This window comes from Trichoderma virens, assembly GCF_000170995.1.
Source record: "Trichoderma virens Gv29-8 chromosome Unknown TRIVIscaffold_3, whole genome shotgun sequence".
Taxonomy (NCBI): Eukaryota; Fungi; Ascomycota; class Sordariomycetes; order Hypocreales; family Hypocreaceae; genus Trichoderma; species Trichoderma virens.
Window position 1 is genome coordinate 674,312 of NW_014013746.1, and position 22,558 is coordinate 696,869.

The 22,558-nt window shown below is 51.4% G+C and overlaps 8 protein-coding genes across 8 annotated transcripts; 4 read left to right on the forward strand and 4 right to left on the reverse strand.

Annotated features, from left to right (window-relative positions):
- Nucleotides 1-505: 505 nt before the first annotated feature.
- On the reverse strand, nucleotides 506-865 carry TRIVIDRAFT_219051 (uncharacterized protein; the record flags this gene model as incomplete). The annotated part of the gene is made up of 1 exon (XM_014104010.1): nucleotides 506-865. One exon carries the CDS (start codon nucleotides 863-865, stop codon nucleotides 506-508), a length of 360 nt encoding a protein of 119 aa, XP_013959485.1.
- Nucleotides 866-1,056: 191 nt separating this feature from the next.
- TRIVIDRAFT_61969 (uncharacterized protein) lies at nucleotides 1,057-2,074 on the forward strand (the record flags this gene model as incomplete). The annotated part of the gene is made up of 3 exons (XM_014104011.1): nucleotides 1,057-1,236; nucleotides 1,450-1,525; nucleotides 1,854-2,074. The coding sequence occupies 3 exons, from the start codon at nucleotides 1,057-1,059 to the stop codon at nucleotides 2,072-2,074; spliced, it is 477 nt and encodes a 158-aa protein (XP_013959486.1).
- Nucleotides 2,075-4,825: 2,751 nt separating this feature from the next.
- Nucleotides 4,826-6,864, forward strand: TRIVIDRAFT_72409 (uncharacterized protein; the record flags this gene model as incomplete). Its single annotated transcript, XM_014104012.1, has 3 exons — nucleotides 4,826-4,997; nucleotides 5,090-5,328; nucleotides 5,382-6,864. Coding segments are annotated over 3 exons (1,894 nt in total), but the record flags the coding sequence as incomplete, so codon positions are not given.
- A 1,671-nt stretch (nucleotides 6,865-8,535) lies between these two features.
- Nucleotides 8,536-9,663, forward strand: TRIVIDRAFT_189119 (uncharacterized protein; the record flags this gene model as incomplete). The annotated part of the gene is made up of 2 exons (XM_014104013.1): nucleotides 8,536-9,282; nucleotides 9,358-9,663. 2 exons carry the CDS (start codon nucleotides 8,536-8,538, stop codon nucleotides 9,661-9,663), a joined length of 1,053 nt encoding a protein of 350 aa, XP_013959488.1.
- Nucleotides 9,664-11,165: 1,502 nt separating this feature from the next.
- On the forward strand, nucleotides 11,166-12,592 carry TRIVIDRAFT_219054 (uncharacterized protein; the record flags this gene model as incomplete). The annotated part of the gene is made up of 3 exons (XM_014104014.1): nucleotides 11,166-11,341; nucleotides 11,492-11,728; nucleotides 11,806-12,592. 3 exons carry the CDS (start codon nucleotides 11,166-11,168, stop codon nucleotides 12,590-12,592), a joined length of 1,200 nt encoding a protein of 399 aa, XP_013959489.1.
- A 1,205-nt stretch (nucleotides 12,593-13,797) lies between these two features.
- On the reverse strand, nucleotides 13,798-16,279 carry TRIVIDRAFT_189120 (uncharacterized protein; the record flags this gene model as incomplete). The annotated part of the gene is made up of 7 exons (XM_014104015.1): nucleotides 13,798-14,842; nucleotides 14,900-15,290; nucleotides 15,342-15,492; nucleotides 15,568-15,669; nucleotides 15,707-15,826; nucleotides 15,921-16,107; nucleotides 16,164-16,279. 7 exons carry the CDS (start codon nucleotides 16,277-16,279, stop codon nucleotides 13,798-13,800), a joined length of 2,112 nt encoding a protein of 703 aa, XP_013959490.1.
- A 3,538-nt stretch (nucleotides 16,280-19,817) lies between these two features.
- On the reverse strand, nucleotides 19,818-20,646 carry TRIVIDRAFT_120065 (uncharacterized protein; the record flags this gene model as incomplete). Its single annotated transcript, XM_014104016.2, has 2 exons — nucleotides 19,818-20,161; nucleotides 20,232-20,646. Coding segments are annotated over 2 exons (759 nt in total), but the record flags the coding sequence as incomplete, so codon positions are not given.
- Nucleotides 20,647-22,081: 1,435 nt separating this feature from the next.
- TRIVIDRAFT_31885 (uncharacterized protein) lies at nucleotides 22,082-22,486 on the reverse strand (the record flags this gene model as incomplete). Its single annotated transcript, XM_014104017.1, has 4 exons — nucleotides 22,082-22,136; nucleotides 22,196-22,282; nucleotides 22,335-22,396; nucleotides 22,451-22,486. 4 exons carry the CDS (start codon nucleotides 22,484-22,486, stop codon nucleotides 22,082-22,084), a joined length of 240 nt encoding a protein of 79 aa, XP_013959492.1.
- Nucleotides 22,487-22,558: the final 72 nt, after the last annotated feature.

Below are 22,558 nucleotides of genomic sequence, written 5' to 3' on the forward strand. Positions count from 1 at the left end.
TTTCTCGCTTGTTTGAGCAGAGGGCACGAGTGCTTGTACAGGCCCGTCATTGCGCACCTACAGTGTACTCGTATTATACGCATGCAGGTGTGTGGTAGCACGATGCTAACAAATGAGCTCTCGTCGGCCTCAAAATAGCCAAATCTCCTTTGGCCTCGCCCAACAACCGGCTGTCTGGTCGTCGGCGGGTGGCTTGCGGTGATCAAATGTCAATATTGAAATAAATAGCCCGGTGGAGCAGACTACTGGCACTGGCGTACTACATAGTTAGTATGTACAGCACCAAGCTCCAGGCCTCGCCTACCCTCGCAGATTGCTGCCAGCTAGGGACACAAGGGAACGAGAGTGGAGTGGCTGCCCTCCGCCTATCTGCAATACACTGCTCTGGAGAGAGCAGGGCCAGGCACCGCTGACTTGAGCACGGAATGTTTCAGAGGCTAACCTAAGATTGAAGATGGGCCTCCAGCACGGTCGCTAGGAACCCGTCAGCAGCGCTCCGAAGGATTCAGGAGCCAACCAGCAACAGCAAGTCGAGCAACGTTGATGCTGCTTCTGGCTGCTTCTGGCTGCCGCTGCTTCTGCTGCTTCTGCTAGCTCGGGCAGTGGAATGCATTCTCCCCAGCTGACGGCCAGATTCCTTTCCGGCGCGGGCACCGAAGCCGTGACGACCTGCGACTTTGACATGGGGTACGAGTGATGAACGTGGGAATAGGCCGTTACTAACGACAGCTGACTGGTGGCCATGCAAGTCTATCGCGGGAATGTCGCACACACCCCCTCCACTAATATCGACGCCCAGGTTTTCTTCTTCTGCTGGCCCTTTGATGTAACATTGGCACAGCACCGAGGTGCGCAGTACATGCATGGCTTCACAAAATCGACGTTACTAAGGCAAAAGAGCGACAGGAAGAGGCAGCTCCAAGCCCGGAACCAGTTCGCGCCTTGGTGGGCTGATGCCTCTCGCAAAAGTCACCTCCCTGCGCCGGCCGATGACCGAGCGATGGCCGGATCCCCAAGACGGCTCGACGCTCACGTTCGCATGCTGGTGCAACGGCCATGTACATGCAACGGCGATACAAGACATGCCATGCCGTTGGCGACGTCAGCGGGCATTTTGCCTTGCAAGGCCAGCTCACAGACGTCGACGCCGCCTGTCCTGTCGGGCAAGGCGAAAGGCGGAGGGCTGTGACGCGCCGTGCATGGAGGCACCTTACTAATGCTCATGTACATGTACATGTACGTGTACTCGTACTGTACATACATCGAGTGCCCGCAAGCGCAGTGCAGTGCGTGATGTCAGCGCTCGTGTCGTGTGCCACCAAGTTTCTCGCCGGCGCCGTGAGATGAGAAGCGCATCTCGACTCACCGAGCCAGAAAGCGCTGCTGCCATTGGTCTGCAGGCATTCGCATGCATGAGAGAGAAAACAACAGATTGATGCCCTAGGATAGAAACGGGCACAAGATGGCAATGGGCAGCGAGAGGAGCTCCCTCTCAGTGCAAGCCTCAGTTTGGGGGTCGAAAAAGGTACGTACCTGGGTACCGTACTTTCGACACACGTCAAATGCGGCTTGTAATAGCCTCATTTCCAGTTACATGCCGGAGCACTTACCTACCCTGCAAACACGTGCATTGACGATCATCCTCCGGTTTACAAGTACCTCGTAGTGCATTGCATCGCCGACCTCTTGCTGAGCCGTCTGACAAGTGAAATTGATTACGTTGTTGATATTATCCCGCGTGTTGAGGATCTACCGCTCCAAGTGCATGCAGTCGTATTTCGCGCAGCCCCCAGCCTCTTCTCGAAGGAATTGCCCAGTATTTTGGATGCTGCTGAAACAATTGTCGGCCGTAGGGCTGCTGTCAGCAGAGCGCAACCTCACACCCTCTGCTCGCCCAAAAGGCGTCTGTCTGATGCTGATTGGACATTCGCCTGCTACACAGATTGTCCAATACGGAGACGCAGCTGTCAGGGAAATCCCAAGCGACGCTCACAGGCGAATGAGGCGGCATGGCGGCCACTCGGTTCCACATGACACTTTACAGCCCGTTGAGAGCACCGGTGGCGCTATTTGATGCGTTACAAAGGATCCCAATGGGAACAAAGGAGAGGACTAAGAAGATGCAGCCAGCACGGGATCAACCAAGAGCCGACCATTTTATACCTGCCAGGTGAAGCAGTGTCTGTTGTGCGTGTACGAGTACAGATACTCTAGCTTCATATTATGGTTGTCGTTGAACCTTTTACCGTCTTGCTGGGTTAGCTCCCTGCTCCGGTGATCCCCATACAGCTTAGACCAGCAGTACTGGGGAGGTACATACCGCTCCCTCATCATGCGGATGGCAACCTGCTTCATGTGCAGAGTGTGTCTGACGATGGCACGCAGAGCTTAGTAGGGCACATGTACTCTGGAGGTACCTGCACTGCTGCATGTCTGGCTCTTTTTTTCCTTCTCTCTTGCTTCGCCAACTCTGCTCAACTTGCTGGGATCAGGAGCTCGCTAGTGTTGTACTACTGTGGCTGCATGCACGTATACATATCGACAACACTCGCTTGACCTTAGCCATGACCGCCGCTGCCAGGCAAAATGGGAGGGGGCGTGGCCAGAATTGGCCCTTTGCTGGCAGCTGCTGGTCCAAGTAGTCGTAGCACGCACCGGAATCCAGATGGGCAGGGCCACGTTCGGGTTCCATATCCGTTCTGTCAGAGAGATTCCCCCTCGAGGGGCACAAGAGCAGCCACGGCACATTCTAGAGCTTAGGGCCTGTGCGTCGCTGTGCCTGATGAAGGAACAACAGTCCCGCACACATGGACGGACTACGAGTATAAGCACGCATCTCGACTGCGTCCAGAGCTTCGTTGTTGGTGGGCTCTTGGTTGATGGGTTGGAAAAAGGGGGGACCTTTGACAAAGGAGGTGAAGGAAAAAGACCAGAAAAAAAAAAGACCAGACAAAAATCTGATATGGGGCAACTGCATCTGCTCCGTAGATGAGATGGGTCAATGCCTTGGGCACTAGGGAAACATAGAGAGGCCAGACGCAGGGGGGTAAGAAAGATCAATGCAGAGGCATGTCATGTCGAGCCTTGGGGCTGCTCTGCGCTGTGCTGAACTGAACTGAACTGGACTGAACTGGGCCGAACTGGACTCAAGACAACCCGAGGTCAACCTGAACTGGACTGAAATCAAACTCAGCCAAACTCAACCTGAACCGAATCACCAATTGCACCGATCAATCAACTTTCGATGCCTTGCCCGCCTCGGCTACGTGTACACTCACGTACGAGTACAGCACACTGCAGCACCGGTATGTGCGAGCAACTTGCTGATCCGGCGTGTGTCACAACAGAACTGCGCTCAGCGCCTTATTTTGGCCCAGCAGGAGAAGGCTCCGAGCCGAGTTGGAATGAAGGTTACCCGACCTCACAGGTACTTGGTTGCTTGGCCCTTGTACCACGAGGCTAAGCCCGGTGGCGTTAGGCTGGGAGCTCCTTGGCCTGGCGGAGTCCAGCGGTGCCCTGGCCCGCCTTTTTGTCGTCCTAGGTACCGGATGAGGTCCCGTAATGTCCAGAAGTGGACGTTGAAATCAGTCAACCCAGCACGGCCAGAAGTGGACGCTGGCAGTCATCGGTCAGCGCCAACAGCGCACCAGGAGAAAGACGCACGGCAGAGGTTGAATGGACGTCTACTGTACTGTTGGTGCTACTTGCTGTATCGTGCATCACTGCCTGTATATGATAAGGTACTGCCCAGGCTTTTGCTGACTGGACCCATTGCCCAAAGTACTGCGCTGCTCGTACTGTACCTCGCTACCTAACCTGAGCCCTCTCTAGCTCCGGGTACCTCCTCGTGCTGGCCTCCACCCGTCTGGGGCCCTGTCGATGCCCTGTCGATGCCCTGCCCAGGCGTGCGCCGCCGTGAGTCTGTAGCGTCGAGGGACAGGCAGTAGCGCGCATGTACGCATGTACGCAAGTACGCAAGTACTGCGCTGCACCGCGCTGCTGTGCAGTACTCGTACAGGTCTAGGTACTGTACTCGTACATGTACAGTACTCGCAGGTCCGCCAGTACGGGCTGGGTACTCGCTGATGCAACCACCCCTCTGCATGTGCTGCTCTGAGCAGCCCAGCCTGCAATGGACACGCCCTCGTCCTGTTCCCACCCTCCCGCTCGCCGCCATTGTCTCCGCTCCCCCAACTGGAACTGGAACTTGCCTCTGCCTCTTCTCCTGCCGTAGACCTCTGCTATCCATTCTACATACTATTACGCCTCTCCACCGCGGGAGCTGCATCATTGCACTCTTTTCCCTCTCCCACGCAACCTCATCCCTCGCTGCTCCTCGGCCTGTGCCTCTGCTGCGATTGCGTGCCGCCAAAGCCTCCTGCTGCGGTGTTCAGGCCGGCCTTTTGAACTCTGCACGCAGTTCCGGATCTACCCATTTCCCGTATTGCAGGCCCACCGCGCTGCCTGGATGTGACTCGCCCTTTGTCCTCAACCTTCTCACTTTGACTTCACTTGCTCCACGAGTCGTCTTCACTTTCTGGCCGCCGCCGAAGTCTCAATCGATCATGTGGCGTCCTCCCTGCCATTTATAGAGTTTGTTTTCTTCAGTTGAGTCTGAGTAAACAAGCGTCTTTTGTTCCTCCCGTTTCAAGCTCAACTTCGGAATCTTTATACCCTCAGCACCGCCTTCTTCCTCTGTGTTGACAACACCAAAAGCCCCCCTCTCGTTTCCGGCTCTTGCCTGCGAATTCTCGGAATCCTCTGGCTAGTTTGCCTCTGGGAAGCTGCATTACACCATCCTCGCACACGCATCCTCAGTCGCCAGCATGAACTCTCTCAAAGTCCCGGATAGCGGCCTGCTCCTAGCGGGTTCTGGCTCCGACTCGAGCCTACCGCCCCAGGCTTTCCACATTCAGCTCGACAAGTCGACGATCGAATCAATAATCCAATCTTCACGCAATGGCGAGGATCTGCGCCTCTCGCTGGGTCAAACTCCCGTAAGTCTGCGGTCTTCTCGCTCCTCCTTGAAGTGTACCCACAAGGGGCATGGGGAACCTCATGTGCTGACTGCTCTGGGCCTCTCCTCCAGACCATTCAATACGGCTCCAAGTCGCACCGCATCGCCGCTCCCAACGATTCCGCCGACTACGACCTCTACCTTACCCGCCCATTCGAGTCTACACGCCGGGCGGAGAGAATACCCAACACAACCAACGTCTTTGCGAAGCCTGCCAGGCCATACCGCCGAAAGTCGTCCACCCCCGGGCTGGACTCGGACATTGAGGCTCTGCAAAATGGCTTGGCGGCACATGACGCAGCGCGAGAGAGGTTTGTGCTACTTGCATGTCGCTGTGGTGTTGTGTATTAACACCTTTTATCAGGGCTCGCGTCGTAGGAAACTTGCCAGAGGCCAAGGCGTCGGCAAAGTCCAGGGCCAAGCCCATCTCCAACTATGGCTCAAAAACCGGCTCTTTGCCAACCTCGCCCAGCCTCAATGGCATCACCTCGCCCTCGTTGAACCCGACACTCACTGCATCCCAGCAGGCTATGGAACGTGCTAAGGAGCAGAGAGTTACTCTGGTTCATGAGTTGGCCGTTAAGGACCGGTCGACGGAATACCTGAAGAAGAAGTGGGAGGGCAAGGAGCACGAATTCCGATTGACCCTCGAGAAGGTCGCCGAACACAACGCCGACTCAGATACGTGGACCATGCGCAAGACGTATTGGAAGGAGCTTGACCCTTGGAGCTACGATTACGCCTCTCAAGATGAGAGACAAGTTGTTATTGACAACGCGATTCGCCAATTCGACAAGCAGAGGCTATCGGCTTACGAGGCTGTGTGGCAGAAGCTGCTTCCGAAGGAGGAGCGTGGCAAGGGAAAATGCCTGAGCCGGCTGCAGGCCAATCTGGCAAAGGGCCCCCCACCCCCTGCGCCCAAGATCAAGGTCCAGAAAGCAGACGACGGCTTCACGTCTGGCGATGGTCTGGATGGCGAGAAGATGATACGATCATCTTCCAACCCCTTGCCATCTAAAGCGAAGAAGTCTAGCAGCCAGGAGGCACAGGTCAAACGGCTGCTCCAGCCCTCCAAGGCTGCTGGCGTTTCCAAGCCCAAGGCGAAGCCCGCCGCCCCAAAGGCATCTCCAACCAAGAGCAAAGCTGGCTCCAAAGCCAACGACAAGCGTATACTGTCACAGGAAATCATTGTCAACTCCGACACTTCAGGCGATGAGGCCCCAGCCCCACTCCCTGTTGTCAAGGCGAAGCCAAAGCCTGCTGCTCCCAAGGTCAAGGACACTGTCATTGTCGCTGGCCGTCCACCCATCAAGGCCCCAACCCGGCCTGCACCTGTCAAGAGGCCTCGTGATGACGACGACTCTAGTTCCAGCTCTGGAACACCGCTGTCGAAGCGTATCAAGCAGCGACAGCCCCTGCCCGCGCCCCGGCTGAAGCACCGCCCATCCGACGCCAGCGTCAACTCTCGTGGCACGGTTGCATCATCCTCTTTCAAGAGCAAGAATACGTCGCCCACCAAGTCATCCCCTCTGGCTTCCTCACCACCTACCAATGCCTCCGACCTCGAGAACGACGCACCACCACCGCCCAAGCTGAAGCGGAAGACGGAAATGGAGTCCAAGCCTGCGGCGGCGAAGCGACGGGCGGCAGAGAGCGTCTCGATTGAGATCCTACGCAAGGCCAACAAATTCAAGGCCTACTACCAGCAATATGAAGCATTGCATCACGAGATCTCGGCATTGGACAACCCTCCTCACGAAAAGCTGGCCGACTTGCTGGATATGAGAGGCCGACTTGAGAGCATGAAGAAGGAGATTTACCGGGAGTGCTCGCCTGCACGAGACTAGGCAACGAAAGCACCACTGACCAAAAAAGGTCACAAAAGCACAAAACACCAACGCACAATGGGGAGGTTAACGATTTACAAGTTGATATGACGACTCGATAATAGGACCAAAAAGGGACTGGATAATTTTGCTTTTTTTTTTTTCTTCTTCTTTTCCTTGTTTTTACATTTGGCGTTCCGGCAACAATGAGCTTTTTCTGCATTTACCCCAAGGAAATTTGGGCTACGGATTTTGCATCTCGCAGCGAATGCCTTTAGGATAGGCACGCTCTGGCGCAGGATATGGCTGATACCATTCGAATTTAGAGTCTCGAGCAAAGAGACCAGCAGAGGAACATCTGTCTGAATTGCTTAGTTGATTTTTTCAAACACAGGGCCCTGCTACAAGGGGCGAAAATTAGTGCTGACTAGGTAGTAGGCTTGCAGCAACAGGTAGATACAAAAGATACAAAAGTCTTTGAACAAAGAAACAAGTAAAACATGTCGATTGAGTGAAGTTGCCTAGCTGTGCTGTGCTGTGATGTGACGATGATGTTGATGTCATGCCGCCGCCGCGAGGGATCTAAGCCATGCAAAGGGGATCAGCGTCAGCATGAAGATCTCTGTTGATCACCGCCTGCCCAGATGCTAGATTCTAGCAGATGCTACTGTAGTGTTACCGGTTCTACGGGGCCGCCGTGGGCCGAGAAATGTCACGGAGCAAACTAACGCTTGCAGCTGAAGTTGAAACAGCCTATCCGTATGCAATCTATTTTTTCTGCCCATTGCCTTTTTTTGTTTCATGTCTGGGGTTTGTTTGATTTGACGTTTACGGGAGATTCCGCGCCGTGTGATTGCGCCCAGGTCCCTTTTCTTAGGTTTCTTTTCTTTTTTTATTTTAATAAACTGCGGCTGGTGTCGGGGTAACGGGTTTGGGATTAGCGGTTATGTGAGCAATCTGCCCTGGGTTGCTGCATTTTCTTCTTCCTGCTTCTTTATTGGCCCCAACACAAATTGTTAGGTAGAGAAGAAAATCCGCTCTCTTTGCCCAAATCTACCAGATCTATCTAAATCTACCCAAGCCTACTGAATTTACTTTTTTTTTCACTCTATTAAATTTTCTCTCCTGCTGAATTATTATAAATCTATGGAGTACGGCAAGCTAGTATGCTTTTAGAGTTCCGCTTATTTTTGCCTTCCGCATTACTGCAACTCTTCTAGCAATTCGATTTTCTTCTTTTTTTTTTTTTTTTTAATTGGGAGGGGTCCCCACGTGGGGTGCAACTGGCCCCACCTTTTTGTCTTTCCTTCCATTCACATCCATGGAGTACCTGCCATTTGGACCGCCATTTTCTTAGTCAGGGTCCGATTTTTCTTTTCTTGTGCGGTGACATCCATGCATGTGGGTGTCTCTTTTTATACTCGTATTTTCAATATCGACATAGCCTTTTTGAAAGTCATTACTGTATATGGACCGGATTTTACGATACGCATTTTCATCATGATAGCCATTTAGATTTCCGCTCTCTGTTGAGAGGATTCGATTTTTCTTTTTCTTCTTTTTTCCTTATCTACTTGGTAGTTTAGAGGCGTCTTTGGCATTTTCACAGCTTTACCGCTTATCTTTTTTTCTTTTCTTTTCAAGATTCTGGGTTTGGAGGGGTTGCGAGATTTCAGGTTTCGCCTTTCAAGCATGGCGACGCTCGCACCGGAGGATTTCCCGCAGATGTGGCAGCGGCCAAGCTATGAAGAGCTGCTTTCCATTCTTCAAAGCTTGGAGCTGAGCCCGCCTGTGTGGAACCACAGACAGCGACAGTCGGACATTATTGCTCACCAAGAGTCACTCGCTACACAGCGCAAGGCTGAGGTGACACGCTACCTTTCATCTGTCATCAAGAGCCCCCTCGCATGGATCGACGACTACGACAAGCAAGAGATGCTTTGGGAGCTGGCCAGCAAGCGCATGTCTGAGAGATGTGGCAGGACCGCTATGGGCGAAGTGACGAGGCGGTGGCCGTTCGATGGAGACGGAGTTGCGTGCGAGCCCTTTGAGCTGATCATCAAGGAGCCGGCTCTGACGGGTGACTCACTTGGCTTCAAGACTTGGGGCTCTTCATATGTGCTGTCGCGCCATCTGCCTCGGCTTGCTGCGACTTCGCTGTTCAAGCTCTTTGATGAGACTCTTGGTCAGCCACCTCCTACGGTTCTGGAACTCGGCTCGGGAACTGGGCTGCTAGGCGTTGCAGCTGCGGCTCTGTGGCAGACGCATGTCATCCTCAGCGACTTGCCCAACATTGTTCCCAACCTCAAGGACAATACGGAGAAGAACATGAGCTTGGTTGAGTCCCGGGGAGGTTCCATGTCAGTCGGGCCGCTTACATGGGGTGGAGAGGAAGACGAGATTGACCAGGAGCTTTTTGGCGAACCCTTTCAGTTCAAGGCAAGTTTAATATCACTACTTGTGTGTCTTGTAATTTATAAGGCACGTTGCTAACGTTGTTCGCTGCACGAATAGCTCGTTCTCGCTGCTGATCCCCTGTATGACGATGATCACCCGGCACTTCTCGCTTCAGCAATCTGCCAGAATCTCGCTCTTGGTTCGGAATCTAGGGCGGTGGTCATGGTGCCTATGAGAGACAATACAACACGCACTCTTTTGGAAGCCTTCAAGCAGGCCATGCTGGATCTCGAAACGCCGCTGTTCTGCGAAGAAGAGAGTGAGCTGGCTGGTGAGGATGATTGGGGTGAGGATGAGGAAGAGGGTCAGGTCAAGTGCTGGCTGGGAGTCTTTTCACGTGGGGGGTCGCCTTTGACGACGTGATTCATAATTGGCGATGAGGAAGAGATATAGACGATAGACGATGGACAAATGAGCTAAAAATCGGACCATGATAGACTAGAGATTGGAGATGGGATATAGAGACTAGATTCATACACATAGATTCACATTTCAGTACCTTATAAAGAGTGTTGGCGATTTATTTTAATTAGGTAGGTTTCTCTGCATCTCGTTACAACATCTACACTCCACGTAATCGCTACCTTGAAAATTGATTAGCGAACTCTCAGGTCTCTGCCATATTCAGGAAGTTTGCGATTTACCGGTGATCTAGTTGCTTTGGCGAGATTTGAGTGATTTTCTCAGCCTAGTTGGTGAGCTGATATAGGCGCTTTCGTTGACTCAATATGAAGCATCACGATATATATCCACAGTCATGAAAGTAGAGCACCTCAGATTTTTCGTCTCATCTTTGTCACCGCAAGTCTACTTGATGCAAAGCCAAATATCCCCGTGACCCACCCGGTTTGTTGTTTCCCATAGGCAACTGACCTCCTGTCTGCTAATATGGTACGATGATTCACTGCATCTAGATGTTTCATCTCACTTATATATAACAAGCCGACCTATCATTGGCAAAAGCCTATTGACCCTCTTATTGTTCTCTAGCACAATAGATGAGGCTGCATCAGCCACGAGGAACCCCTGTATCTGAATCAGAAACGCGGCCAGCTCTTTTGTATCCAGCCTAGAAAGAGTGCGTTTGCCTCACGTCGGTCTCCTTACTGGCCCCCCCCCTTTCGCGATCTCTGCCACAACCTAGACATATCCTCCCCGGGCTGCATTTACTCACCCAAACGGCTCATCATTCTTTTCGTTGCAAAATATCTGCCCTTTCACAAGTGCGAGAATAACCCTCTCCCCTTTTTCTTTAGGTGAGGCGCCGACGTCGGAATCCCTCGTGATCGGGAGGCCGGCGCATTTCGCCGTGTCGTTTTCGGCCTGATCCTCAAGGCCGGCATTGACACGGGCTTCTTCTTTGCGGACACGCAAGTTTGCCCTCCTTTTCTTTCTTTTTTCTCTCTTCTTGCTTCTCTCTACACGGAGCTGTTTTTCTTTTTTCTTTCTTCCTCTTTTGCTCCCGTTTGAGCTTTCCTAGTATTTCGTTTGTGTGATTCTCCCTTTTCTTCATCTACCTTTTGTGTTTGACAGACAAACCGTTACAGGTCTTGGTGATATTCCCCTTTCCGTGCCCCGCAATTGAGTAGATTTCGAACAGAGCCAAACAGAGAAGCAAAAGTCGCTTTCTGTTTCCCCATTTTTCGGTTAGAAATACACAGAGTCGTATAAGACGCCGAGGAACCAGACGGCTGAGCAAAAAGCGTATGCTCTCCTGAGATACTCAGTATATGAGTGTCTGGCAACCCCTACTTTGCCTCTTACGGCACCAACTCTGCCAACGGAAGGAAGATACCCTCTTGACGCTGTGTGATATCACTCTTGTCGCCGTATAGCAAAGGCCAAACAAGACAAACGGATTGGTCATGGTCGGCGCGGCGCAGTACCTAGACGAAGAGATTGACTGGGTTCTCTCTGCCGTCGTCGGTAAGAAGAAACAGTCATACATCCAGACTCATTTCAAGGACAAGTTTGGACGCAGCTTGAACCATAATCAGATTCGGTACATCAAGAACAAATACGGTAAAGACCCGAGGTTTAAGTATGTGCTCTCCCACCCCCCCCCTTTTCCAATATCGCAGAACGCCTCCTCTTTCAACCGTTCATTCGGGGAAGAAGGTGGTGGTATTCTCATTTATGACAAGAATTTTACAGCAGAAGCTAATGCGATGATGTTCGTCGTTCTTTATAGTAGCCCGTTGGTGAATACTCGAGCTCCCAGAATAGCCACATCGCCAAAGCCCTCCGTTTCGGGTGAGCAGGAAGACGAAGATGGACAGCGCTATGAAATTGATTTCGGAAGTCTGACCGAAGTTGGCCTACAAACGAAAGTAGAGGAGCCGCAAAGTGAGCAAAAAGATGAAGCAGTGACTATGGCACGGGCGAAGCGCAAGAGAGGTCATGGTGATTCGGGTGAAGGGCGTTCAAGGTATTTCACCCATCCTCCTAGCAGTTTTGAGAACTTGAAAACACCATCTCTAACGTGGTAATATCTACAATCCCAAGGTTGATCAAGAAAATCACTGGGCCACAGCGGCCAGAATTTCAGCGAGATCGAGTATCCTCAAAGACCGTTGAGTATGAGACGCCTCCACAGCAATGGAGCACTCTCGACCTTCAGCTCCCTACATCTCATATCCATTCGGCCTCTACACCAACAGTATCTCTAGCAGACAATTATCACGGTAATCTACATGTGACGGCGCATGATGGTTCTCAACATCCGAAACTCTCGCAATTCCACAACACCAGTACTAGCGTTGGTTGGGCGCCATCCGCGTCACTGAACACTTGGGCAACCATCAACTCTCCTATCTCTACGAGTGTCGGCAATAGCGTGAATACTTCGGCTTTGATTCATCCTCCTACATCAATGGAGCAGCCGTATCATCATCCAGTCCAGCAAAACCACATGCTGCTCCAGACGCCGGCCATAACCCAGTACCATCTTCAACTGCCTCAAACCCGCCTGGCTGCCCTATCAGCCTCGCCGTTCTCTCCCCTTGCACGGAGCGTCGCCCCGTCTCCCTATCAGAATTACCGAGAACAACAGACAATTCAGTTACCACCGAGAGAGCAGGATACTCACACTCACATCGAAGCCCCTGAGACTCCAGCATTTCCTAATCTTGCTATCTCAGAGGTGGAAGGACAACCTCATCTAGACACACTCTCTAGCGTGGTATTTCCACTAATCCCCAGCTTCCAAGAGATGCCCATCGAGCCGGCATCTTCCCACAGCATCGCCGAACTCCCAACCTTGGCCACAGGAGATGTCCACGAGCACCACTAGGACTGGGCTCAGACGACAGCCTCTTCGCCCTACGATTTCTCTATATTCAGCTCCGTCCCACCGCCACTAGTCGATTTTCCCTTCCAAGAGGTTAAATACACCGGCCTCACGGCGGCTACTTCCCAGGCCATCCGACAATCGCTCGTCAATCATCCTGATATCCACGATCCGAGCCTATTCAATCATCAGAACCACAGCTTTACGCCACAACCTTACCAAGAGCCTATAGGGACAATCGACCCGAGGCTCCTGATCGGCCATCACACTGGCCACCCGAAATCTCCTCATACTCATCTCCTTTCGCCATCCTTGAATATAGTAAAACATGAAATGGAACCTCCACCGAGCTTATAGCCACATTGTGCTGGCCCAAGGAAGATCTCTGCCCTATGGACCTTTTCACACTACTTTTTCTTCTTCTTCAGTTCATTTCTTCTAGTTCGACTTCTGTATCACATTGTTGGAGTATCACGAGCCGAGGACTTTAAAATGGAGAGGTATATTTGCAAGGAACGGAGCGAAATGGGGTATACCTGGGAGAGAGCAAATGAAGGAGATTCTATTATACGAAGGCAGCAGTTGACAAATGGAGGTTTTCTTTCTTTTTCTTCATTTCTGCTTGCGTTTAATCCTATAGCGAGCACAGTAAGCCATTTGACGTGAGAACTATACTGCGCATCCCTTTACTAGCAAATATTGCATCAAGTCCAGGGATTCAAGGTAACAGAATCCCAAATCAAAATTGTACTAGACTTGCAATTCGCTCGCTATGCTTGACAATGGTAGTATTATAAATCCGAAATACTGATAGACAATGGCCTCCACAAGTGAAAAACACAAACAGCCTCTAAACCCTTTGCCTTGCGGCGACGTATCGGCATCAAACATCATTATCCAAACGAATGATTGTACGGCTCTACCCTTCATTTCATGCCCATTCCATAATCAGAACTCTTCACTGCATACAAAAAAACTATATTTCTTTTGCTCCTCTCTCCCCGCGCCATGATCAACTCAAAGTATAGTGTAAAAGGGTATCTAGAGCGTTTTGGAAACAGGAAAGATGGTCGCTAAATCTGTGATCATGTTGTCTCACTTTTCTTTCTTTCGCTTATTTATTTGTTCATTTCTTCTTTTTTTTGTACGTCTTTTTTTCGTTTCTTCTTCTTTCGGTGCAAGGGCACCTGATAACGTATAAAGGGCCTTTAGACGGCGATGCTTGTGTGTCGTCGAGCTTCAACTTCCTCAATGGGGAACTTGAAGACGAATCCAAATAGATCGCGCAAGTAGGCATAGCGTGGCGAGTTATTGGCTAATGTTTGGATACTCTTGGCCATATCCACTGCTGGAACTCGCTTGCCGCGAGTGGGGATTGAAGGATTCCGGGGAATAAAGGCGTCCATCAGGACGGAGTTCTTGTATTGCTGAAGGAGAGTAGTCTCTCTCGGTAGAGGACCGAACGCGTCTGCAGGGAGGCTCTGCACAAACTTTTGCAGCAGTGCGGGCGCTGTCTTCGGGTCGGTGATGGTATCCCGATCGAATCCAAGAGTCATGGCTGCCCGAAGGACAAGAATTTTGGCACGTGCAACGTTGGGATCTTCGGTTGCCGTGGTAGTGGTCGCGGTGCTAGAGGTCCTATTGCTGCTGTGAGAGTAGCTCGACAGGTTGGACGCACTGCTGGACCATCTACCCCCTCGACCGCCATCACTGGAAGGGCCGAGCACCAGGAGATTGGGCATCTGAGGAGAACGGCTTTCTGGAGAGATAGGAGTGTCCTCAAATTCTGTGACTGGGGTTTCGGGAACTGGCGGAGGCTTTCGTGGCCGCTCTTCTTGATGAGTGCTCTTTATGCTCACTTGCTTTGAGTGCCGCGATGAGCGATTTGACTGCCGGCTCTCACGTCCAGACTGGTCAGTGGAGTGAGAGAAGAAGCTCGCCTGGGACGGTCGAGGAGTGTTTCTATCTGTGTTCACCTTTGCCCAGCTGTCTTTGAATATATCGCCCAAGCCCCAACATGCTTGAACCGCAGAAAGTAGAAGCTCGCCATCTGCAGGTTTGCCATCTAGTCTGTTCTGACGTAGACTGAAGAGCACTTCGGCAAGGGCCCAGCAAGCTCCGAGAAGCTGATCCGTTTTGCCAAGGAGCTCGCCACGCTGTTTCATTAAGCGATGGCACAGCGTAATGTAAAAATCAAGAGTTCGTTCCCGGAATTGTTCTGGAAGGGTTCGGTTGTCTTGTGCGCTGTATAGACTATGGTGAAGGGTTAGACTCGTGAAAAAAAGCGACACGCTTGTAGTAGACACTCACTGGTTATTCAACTCAAAGCTAACTCGGAGAACAGAGTCTGCTAGCTCGTCTTTCTTCTCGCGGACGTCGAACAGCGCTTGGCAAAAGTCACGGCACAGGTCCAGATTGAATTTGACGCTCAGATATGCCGGGTCTTCATCCTGGTTGTCGTAGAGGCGGTGGCAGAGCTTCCAGCACGCTTTCCATGCTCTTTCAACAGCATCGGGGGTTCCTGAATCCCTGAAAGCTCGCGGTCGATGCATTGAGCTTAAGTTGGCCAAAGTATTGCACAACGTCCAGGATTCGTGAAGAAGAGTTCGTAGATCGCCAATCTCATCAGCAACTTGAGGCACGTGAGGGAAGGGCTCATCATCGTCATCATCGCCCTCGGCCTCGGTCTGCTCGTCGATTTCTGTACTTGGTTAGCGACGATGTCGACTTGTTGAGTCTTTGAAATACCAACTTTCAAGACTGCTGGTGCTGCTAGAACGCAATCGGCTTCCATCCATGAGCATGTCCTGCAAGTCCTGTGCTCGTGGTGTGGCACTGTCTAAGCTGTATCGCACAGGCTTGACATCGGTAGAGATGGGAGGGCGAGTGGGGTGGCTGGGAGGCTTTATTAAGTTACCTTTATTAGCATTTGAAATCTTTGCAAATGATCTCTCCATGCTGGTAGAGATTGGACTAACGCTGTTGAAGGTCCCGGTGGAAGATGGTTGACTGGCGCCATCGGCCTTGGGGGACGATCTCTCGGTTGATGTGACTGACTTGGCAGAGGGCTCGCTGGATGCCTACATAAGTTTAGCTACATTGCAAGTCGACAACAACTCTGTCACATGTAATGCTCACCCAACTAGCAAAGCTTTCCGGAGCATGAATAACGGAGACGGCTTCTTCAGGGTTGCCTTGACGAACGATTTCCGGGAGACTGGTGGTGAGCATGAGCATCTACATTGAGGTTAATGCTGGTGACAATGCAATATCCTACTGGTTATTTGCTACTTACATCTGAGTGACGAGGGGGTGGTGGCCCCCCCGCTACGTGATCCAGCTCGAGATCGTCGGCAACATCGTCCTCTATTTCCGTGGTTTCAGTGCCGTTGGAAGTCACAGGCGATGGCCCGACAATATCACTGGGACTCAGCAAATTCATCGAGTGGGATGAGAACCGATGATGCACAGAATCAGGCCGAAGAGAGGAGGAGTCTGTGGCGGGTGGGGGAGAAGACCTAAAGTAGACGGGTCAATAGGAGACTTGCTTGGTCTGCAAAAGCCGTGGACCTACATGATTCTGAACGGAGACCTGAATCCATCTGATTCGGACGTCGCAGACATGTCTCCTTGGTTGAATTGAAACTGCAGGCTTCCAGAGGATGATCGCAGTGGCGCTTCGAGGGCCATGATAGATGATGAATGCGATGCAATGCGCAAGAGCCGACAGCGTTCAATAGGGCGCGGCGTCGAGCTGCTTTATGCAGAACCGCTGCTCTGCTTCCTTTGCGACTGGTTCTACACAGCAGCCACGAGGCTCAGAAAGCCCAGCTTGACGGCTGACGATGCAGAATGCCTCTGATTACCCCACGAAAAGCCTTGAGGGTCTCAAGCGCGGCCGTGGCGAGGCAAGTTGCAGCGCTCGCGATATGGATGGAATGGAGGTTCGCAGCACTAGCAGAGGCGGTCGCAGTTCGCGGGCCTCGATTGACGGTCAGCGTGCTTCCAGAATAGAAGCAAAGCTGCGATTCGAAACGTCCCAGTCGTAGATCAGGCGAGGCAGTTCCAGGCACGCTGGACGGATGGCGGGCTGGCCACTTTAAGAGACGCTGCGGCCAGGCAGATGGACCAGGGGTCGAAACACCCTTGCTTAGGACATGCAGCGCCGCCAGCTGTGGAGGACGGTATTCAGTTACTGGAGCTCGCGCCTAATCAGCTGCGGGTGCTAGTTGGCTGGGCGGGGAGAGGAGCTCGGACTGGATCCGGCAAGTCGAGGTTTCTGGTCCGGAGTTGCAAGAGTTTTGTTTATGGTGTTTGTGTGTGAGAAAGGCGGAGGAGGAGGAGGAGGAGTTCGTCAGCAGTCGGCGATTGGAGGGAGAGATGCGGCGAGTGAGAGAGACAGAGGCAGAGACAGAGACAGAAAGCGAGAGACGCAGAGCATTAGCCGGGCTGAGAGTGGAGGCCGGCGAATCGCACACGAGGCTCTGAGGGATCAATAATAAATGACAAGAGGTTAGCTTTGGGTGTGGGAGGAAGACGCAAAGTCCAGACTGGAGATGTCGGCACAAGTACCTAACACACATAGCCTGTGCCTGGCGCAGGTGCTACCTGTCCGCGCAGTACCCGTGATGGCTGCTAGCTTACAGGTGCTAGGCAAGTATCAACACGACATTATTGATCAATGTACGAGTATTGCCGCACACACTCTTTGCCCATCTGGAGCACAGAAAAAGAGCACTAAGCAAATAGTACGTGCATGCAATGGGGCAACCTTCAAGATCCTTCCAGCTGCTAATGTATGCAGCTCGAGCCCGCGGTTAAAAAAACGACGAGGCTCGGCCTCCTCCGGCTTTAGGCTTCAATGTGGATAAACAGGCGCCAGCCGCAGTGGCCAGTCTGTCGCTTAATCTGCCGTGCTCTTACTTGTCGACTGATAATTGACCAAATCAGCCCGCGGATCCCTGGAGAACGCGTCTTGCGAAGCCGGGGCGTGGTGGGCATCGCTGAAAGAAGAAATGAATCGGCAATAATTGTCTCGTGGACAGCCGCGTCTCGCGCAAGAGTGCAGATGGGATCAGCTACGGTATAACACGAAGCAACGCCACCGGGGGGAGGCATGTCGAGCCGGCAATGCTTCCAGTCTTGACGAAGCATGTGTTTAATACTTTGATATTAGACCAGGCTCATGGATATTCTTCAACCTTTTGGCCATTCTTTCCCACCAACGACGCCCAGATTTCTCGCCAACCCACAAGATCAATGCCCGCTCTCTCTCTCTCTCTCTCGACAATAACAACTATGAAAAACCTTGCCTGGACAATGCGACACAGCCGTTGGCCGTTGGAGGGGCGGGGGAACTGCTGTGCTGCACCTAGTTCTTGAAGAGGAGCTTCGTTAAAGGGCCGGCCACTCACAGACACGATCGGTCGCGGAGTGGATAGAGCCCGCATGGAGTCGACAGGCGTCGGCGCTTAATTCAGGTGGATGACATGCTTTTCCCTGCCGAGTCACGATTTTGTCGACGAACCACAATGCCCAGTCTGAGCGTGGACGGAAAAGAGAAAGAAAGAGGGAGAGAAGAGAGAGAGAAGAGAGAGAGAAGAAAAAAAAAAAACTTACTCAGGCAGAGCTTGAGGTTGAGTCTTCTCTTACTTTGACGTACGAGGAATGTCTTCCTCTTACATGAATGTATACATGCATCCATCTAGGGCAGGCATTTACATGTCCTGCCAACCCCAATCTCTCCCAGCTGCTAAATGCGCCGTGCTGGGGTCCCCCTCCCGAGTCACAATTCTCATCGCCTTTTCCCCATGTGTACAAATCACTGTTGTTGGTCGTTGCAAAACACGCTCAAGACGGAGCTATTTGCCCAACTGCTTCCAACATGCATCCTCGCTGTGCCGCGAACAGCCCGGCTGGGCTCCATTTCTGACGGCCAGCACATCAGCACATCCTCCGCGGGCCAAACCAAGGGCCAAACCAAGGGCCTCAGTTGCTCTGTCACAGCGCCAATCTGCTCGGTTCGTGGTCCGCGATGCCCCTCGACCCCTGCGCTTCCGTCCAAGACACTTGTCAACTCGAGCTGATTGGCAGCGTTTGACCCGACGATCTGGTCCCGGCGCTACTGCCCAGACAAAGCCGGTTAGGCTCGGACAAGGCCCACTTACACTCAACCCGTCTGTGGGCCGCCGATTTTCTGCTCCCCGAGGAGTGGGCGGAGTTGGTGTTTTGGTGTTCGTTGTACGCTGTGCTACGAGTATGTATGGGGGACCATGTTGTGGTATTGCACGAGGCACATTCCATGCTGGGGACGTACCTATTACCTATGAATCAAAGCATGCAGAGCAAAGACGGAGCATTTGTGCGTGTCTGTGCGAGGCCGAGCACCAGAAAGGGGGGAAATAAGCCGGATGTAGCGTGTAGAAGCTCTTCTCGCAAGATGCCGCCAAGCGTCATGGCCTCAGTACGCCGAGCCTCGTGCTTGGCTCCGGCGTAGGATTTTAGTCGAACTTGCTATGACATTCTCGTGTGACATGTTTCTTGCCGTGGTGATTGTTCTTTCTCACAAAGCCTATTGTAGTAAGTGGTGCCAAGTGGCTAGTCGATCACATTCACTGCTTCGTACGTACAAAGCTCTACTTGCTGCATACACACACGCACATACACTTTCAAAGGTCCACTTCCGAGCCGCAGTCGTCGTCCTGAATCTGAAACCTCTCAGCTTCGCCAGCAGTTGCTTGTTATGGCGAGATGCTTCTTTGTCAATTGGAAGGCTGGCAATGAGCTTGCAGTCCGATGTCTATGTGAGTCTATCTATACATGTACTGTATATCGTCTTATAGCTCCATCCTGGCGAGTGAACCTCACGAACTTCATTAGACACACATGGATCTCATAAATCACTTGCAATTAGCCTCCCATATTCATACCTCGGTTAAGCTGCATGCTGCCCAGGTGGTGGTGGTGTTGGTGGCTGCCACTACGCATTCGTGCATGTTTGTATGCGCCTATCCAGCGCAACGCATAAACGCCCTTCATGCTGTTGGTCGCAACCTTCATCTTTTGATACGATGACTCGTCCGTCGCTTGCACTAGCCCACTCTGATTCTATTGGCGTGTTGGGTCGAAGCATTTTTGCTTCTATGCAGCTGCCCAGATTTACAAACAGTGGTATATGGGGACCCAAAAAATCTTGCGCCGAGCCTGAAGAAGTATCCAGCCCGAAAGATTAATTTTTAACAAACCATTCTAGAATCTCCACCAAAACCCTCGCCAACTCATCCGGCATAGACAGAAACGGACTGTGAGAGGAGTCCAAAGTCTTGACCACCCACTCGACTTCCGATCGAGCAATTAAGTGGTCTTGTATAGTAATAGGAAGCGCTCTGTCCTGAAGACACCGAATATAGGCTCGTCGACCGTTATATGCCTTATCTTGCCATCCTATTGCTGAAGGCGCTGTTTTCAAGGCTTCCTCAGAGTGTGGCTTTAGAGTTGCTGCAACGCTGCTAGCTATTTCTGCTGAGCAGTCGTGATAAAAGGTCTCTGTATCATTAATCGTGTAGAGGACACCTTCTGTCTCAGCCTAGAATCAAGAAAGAGTAACAATAGTTAGTAATACCCATGACGAGAGAGAAACAACAGCTAACACTTACTCTATCTGCATTAATATACTCTAACCACTTCCCACCCACTAGTTGAAGAATCGACTCATTTTGTATAGGTACAATAGCCGCCAGGTACACAATACCAACAATACCGCCTTTTAATCCCTGTCCTTCTCTGCTCCTTTTATCTAGACTGGGGTTAGCGATAACTCCTGTTGTAACCATACCGCCGTACGAATGGGCGAAGATAATAATATCCCTTCCCTCGTTGGCGAGAGACGTAAGCCGATCTTTTACGTGTGCTTCATCGTCTTGGACCGAGATGCCTGCTGTTCCGAAACTGGGGAGGGAGACTGCTTCAGTAGAAAACCCTGCTCCCTTTAACGATTTGATGAATATCTCTAGGATTGAAGTTGGGTACCATGCCCCGGGGATGATGAGAACGTGTGGATTAGGCGCTGTCATGACTGCTACAAGTAGAGTTCTGAAGGATATGCTGCCGCGTTCTTGTGTATAATAGTCAAAGGCTGAGTCTAGTACTTCTTGCTGGGCATGACCTTTTCCTTTGACGAAACAAGTGTTTCATTTATACAATTCCACGAGCCACCCACAGCCCCGCCTTGCACTAGCTAGCATCTTTCTCTTTCTGCAGCAGTATTATTTCATGGATAGAACTACACAAGCCGCCATTGGGATTTTTTTTTTCTTTCCGGGATACGAGCTATTAATTGATGAGAAGTTGGTTTCTAATGAGATAGCTTGTTAAGCAGGTAAGTACCAATAGGTGCCAGACCAATGATAAGGGAGACCAGACTGTTGCCAAGAGTTGACGGATAGATGTCGGATAGGTACCAAATTGTGGCAGGCCATCACCAGAGAGTGTCATCAAGTAATTAACTATAAAATAGAATGGTGGGTATACATAACGATGATTTGCGCAGCCAGGCACTAGACTGCCAAAATTTGGATGATTTATGTTGCTGCTACTGTCGAAGTCTTGAGATCCCCCACGAGCATCTGACTTCAGATAAGGCACGAGAGTGCTTACCAGTGACTAGTCCGCAATAATAATATTCATCGGGAGGTACCAACTGTTAATCGAAACTAATTGTGCAATAACTATAACGAATGAAGTTCCATGCTTCCATTCTCCCACCATTCTTCGCTCTCTCCCACATTGTATCCCGTAAGAGACCAAGTCACTGAGTGATAATGTATGGATGGGCTTGATCCTTTACCACGTTTGCAATCTTGCAATCATATGGAGCTCCTTCACATTATATCAGGGCATCTTTAGAATCGCACCACTAACCTGATTTTCCCATTATTCATGGACATGGGTTGGTGGTTGTTGGGCGCATTTCCTGCTCTACCCAGCTGCGCAACGTGAAGCTAACTAACAAACAAGTAAAAGCTACTCTGTAGACAAATGGGGCGGTAAGAAGCGGTGAATAGCTTTGTAAACCTGAATTTCTGTTCGCGGTACAAGATAACATGGTTGTTCAGAGAGGCGACAATATTTTCTGTTGGATACCCAGTTTACGCCGTCCAAACGGCACCAAGATTGAGCCTCCATGGGTGTCAGCATCGAAGCGCGACCATTAACATCTTCAAGATCCACCACAGTAACCCAAAATTCTGCTGCAAATTCACCACGTCTCGATCCAAGAGAGAGGAACTCATCAGGAGCGGTCGCTCACTTGTTTTTCATAGCCGCGTAGCTGGGAAAATCTTCGTTCCATTATTACGGAGTTGCCTGCGGCTTTGCCGTCATCGTTGCGATCTGATTTTTATTCTTCCTTGCGCCAAGTCACAATATAGGTAATAACAGGATCCAAAAAACGCCAAACTGTGCATTGCATCTTTCTCTTCGCCCAAAACAAAACTATGCCGACTCGTTCAATCTCTGCTTCTTCTCGTTTCGTCCATCGGGAGTGTACCTAGGAGGATGATTAGCAATCGGAATCAGGGGTGCCTTGGAATGTCGTGAGATTCGTACTTGAGAAGCTTCTCGATGAGGTCGACGTGTGTCATGATCATACGTCGGCAGCAGTAGCGCTTCAGACCTAGCTCGTCCATGGCATCGCTTTTCTAGAGTCAGTCTCAAGCTCTGCTTCAAAAGTCAAAGGGCTGCATACCCATCAGTCTTGCGCGGATCGGCGATCAGCTGGAGATAGCGCTCCCAGAGGTCACCAGTGACCTATTGTAGTTAGTCATCTTGTTGACTGCTCAGAGATAGTATGAAGGCGCATACCTTTCCACAAGAGAAGCAGCGAATGGGAATAATCATCTTGGCGATGTGATGGCGAATGTCGTTCTGAGCAGTGAACTGGCAGCGTGAAAGAGTTTAGCTGCAGAGCGA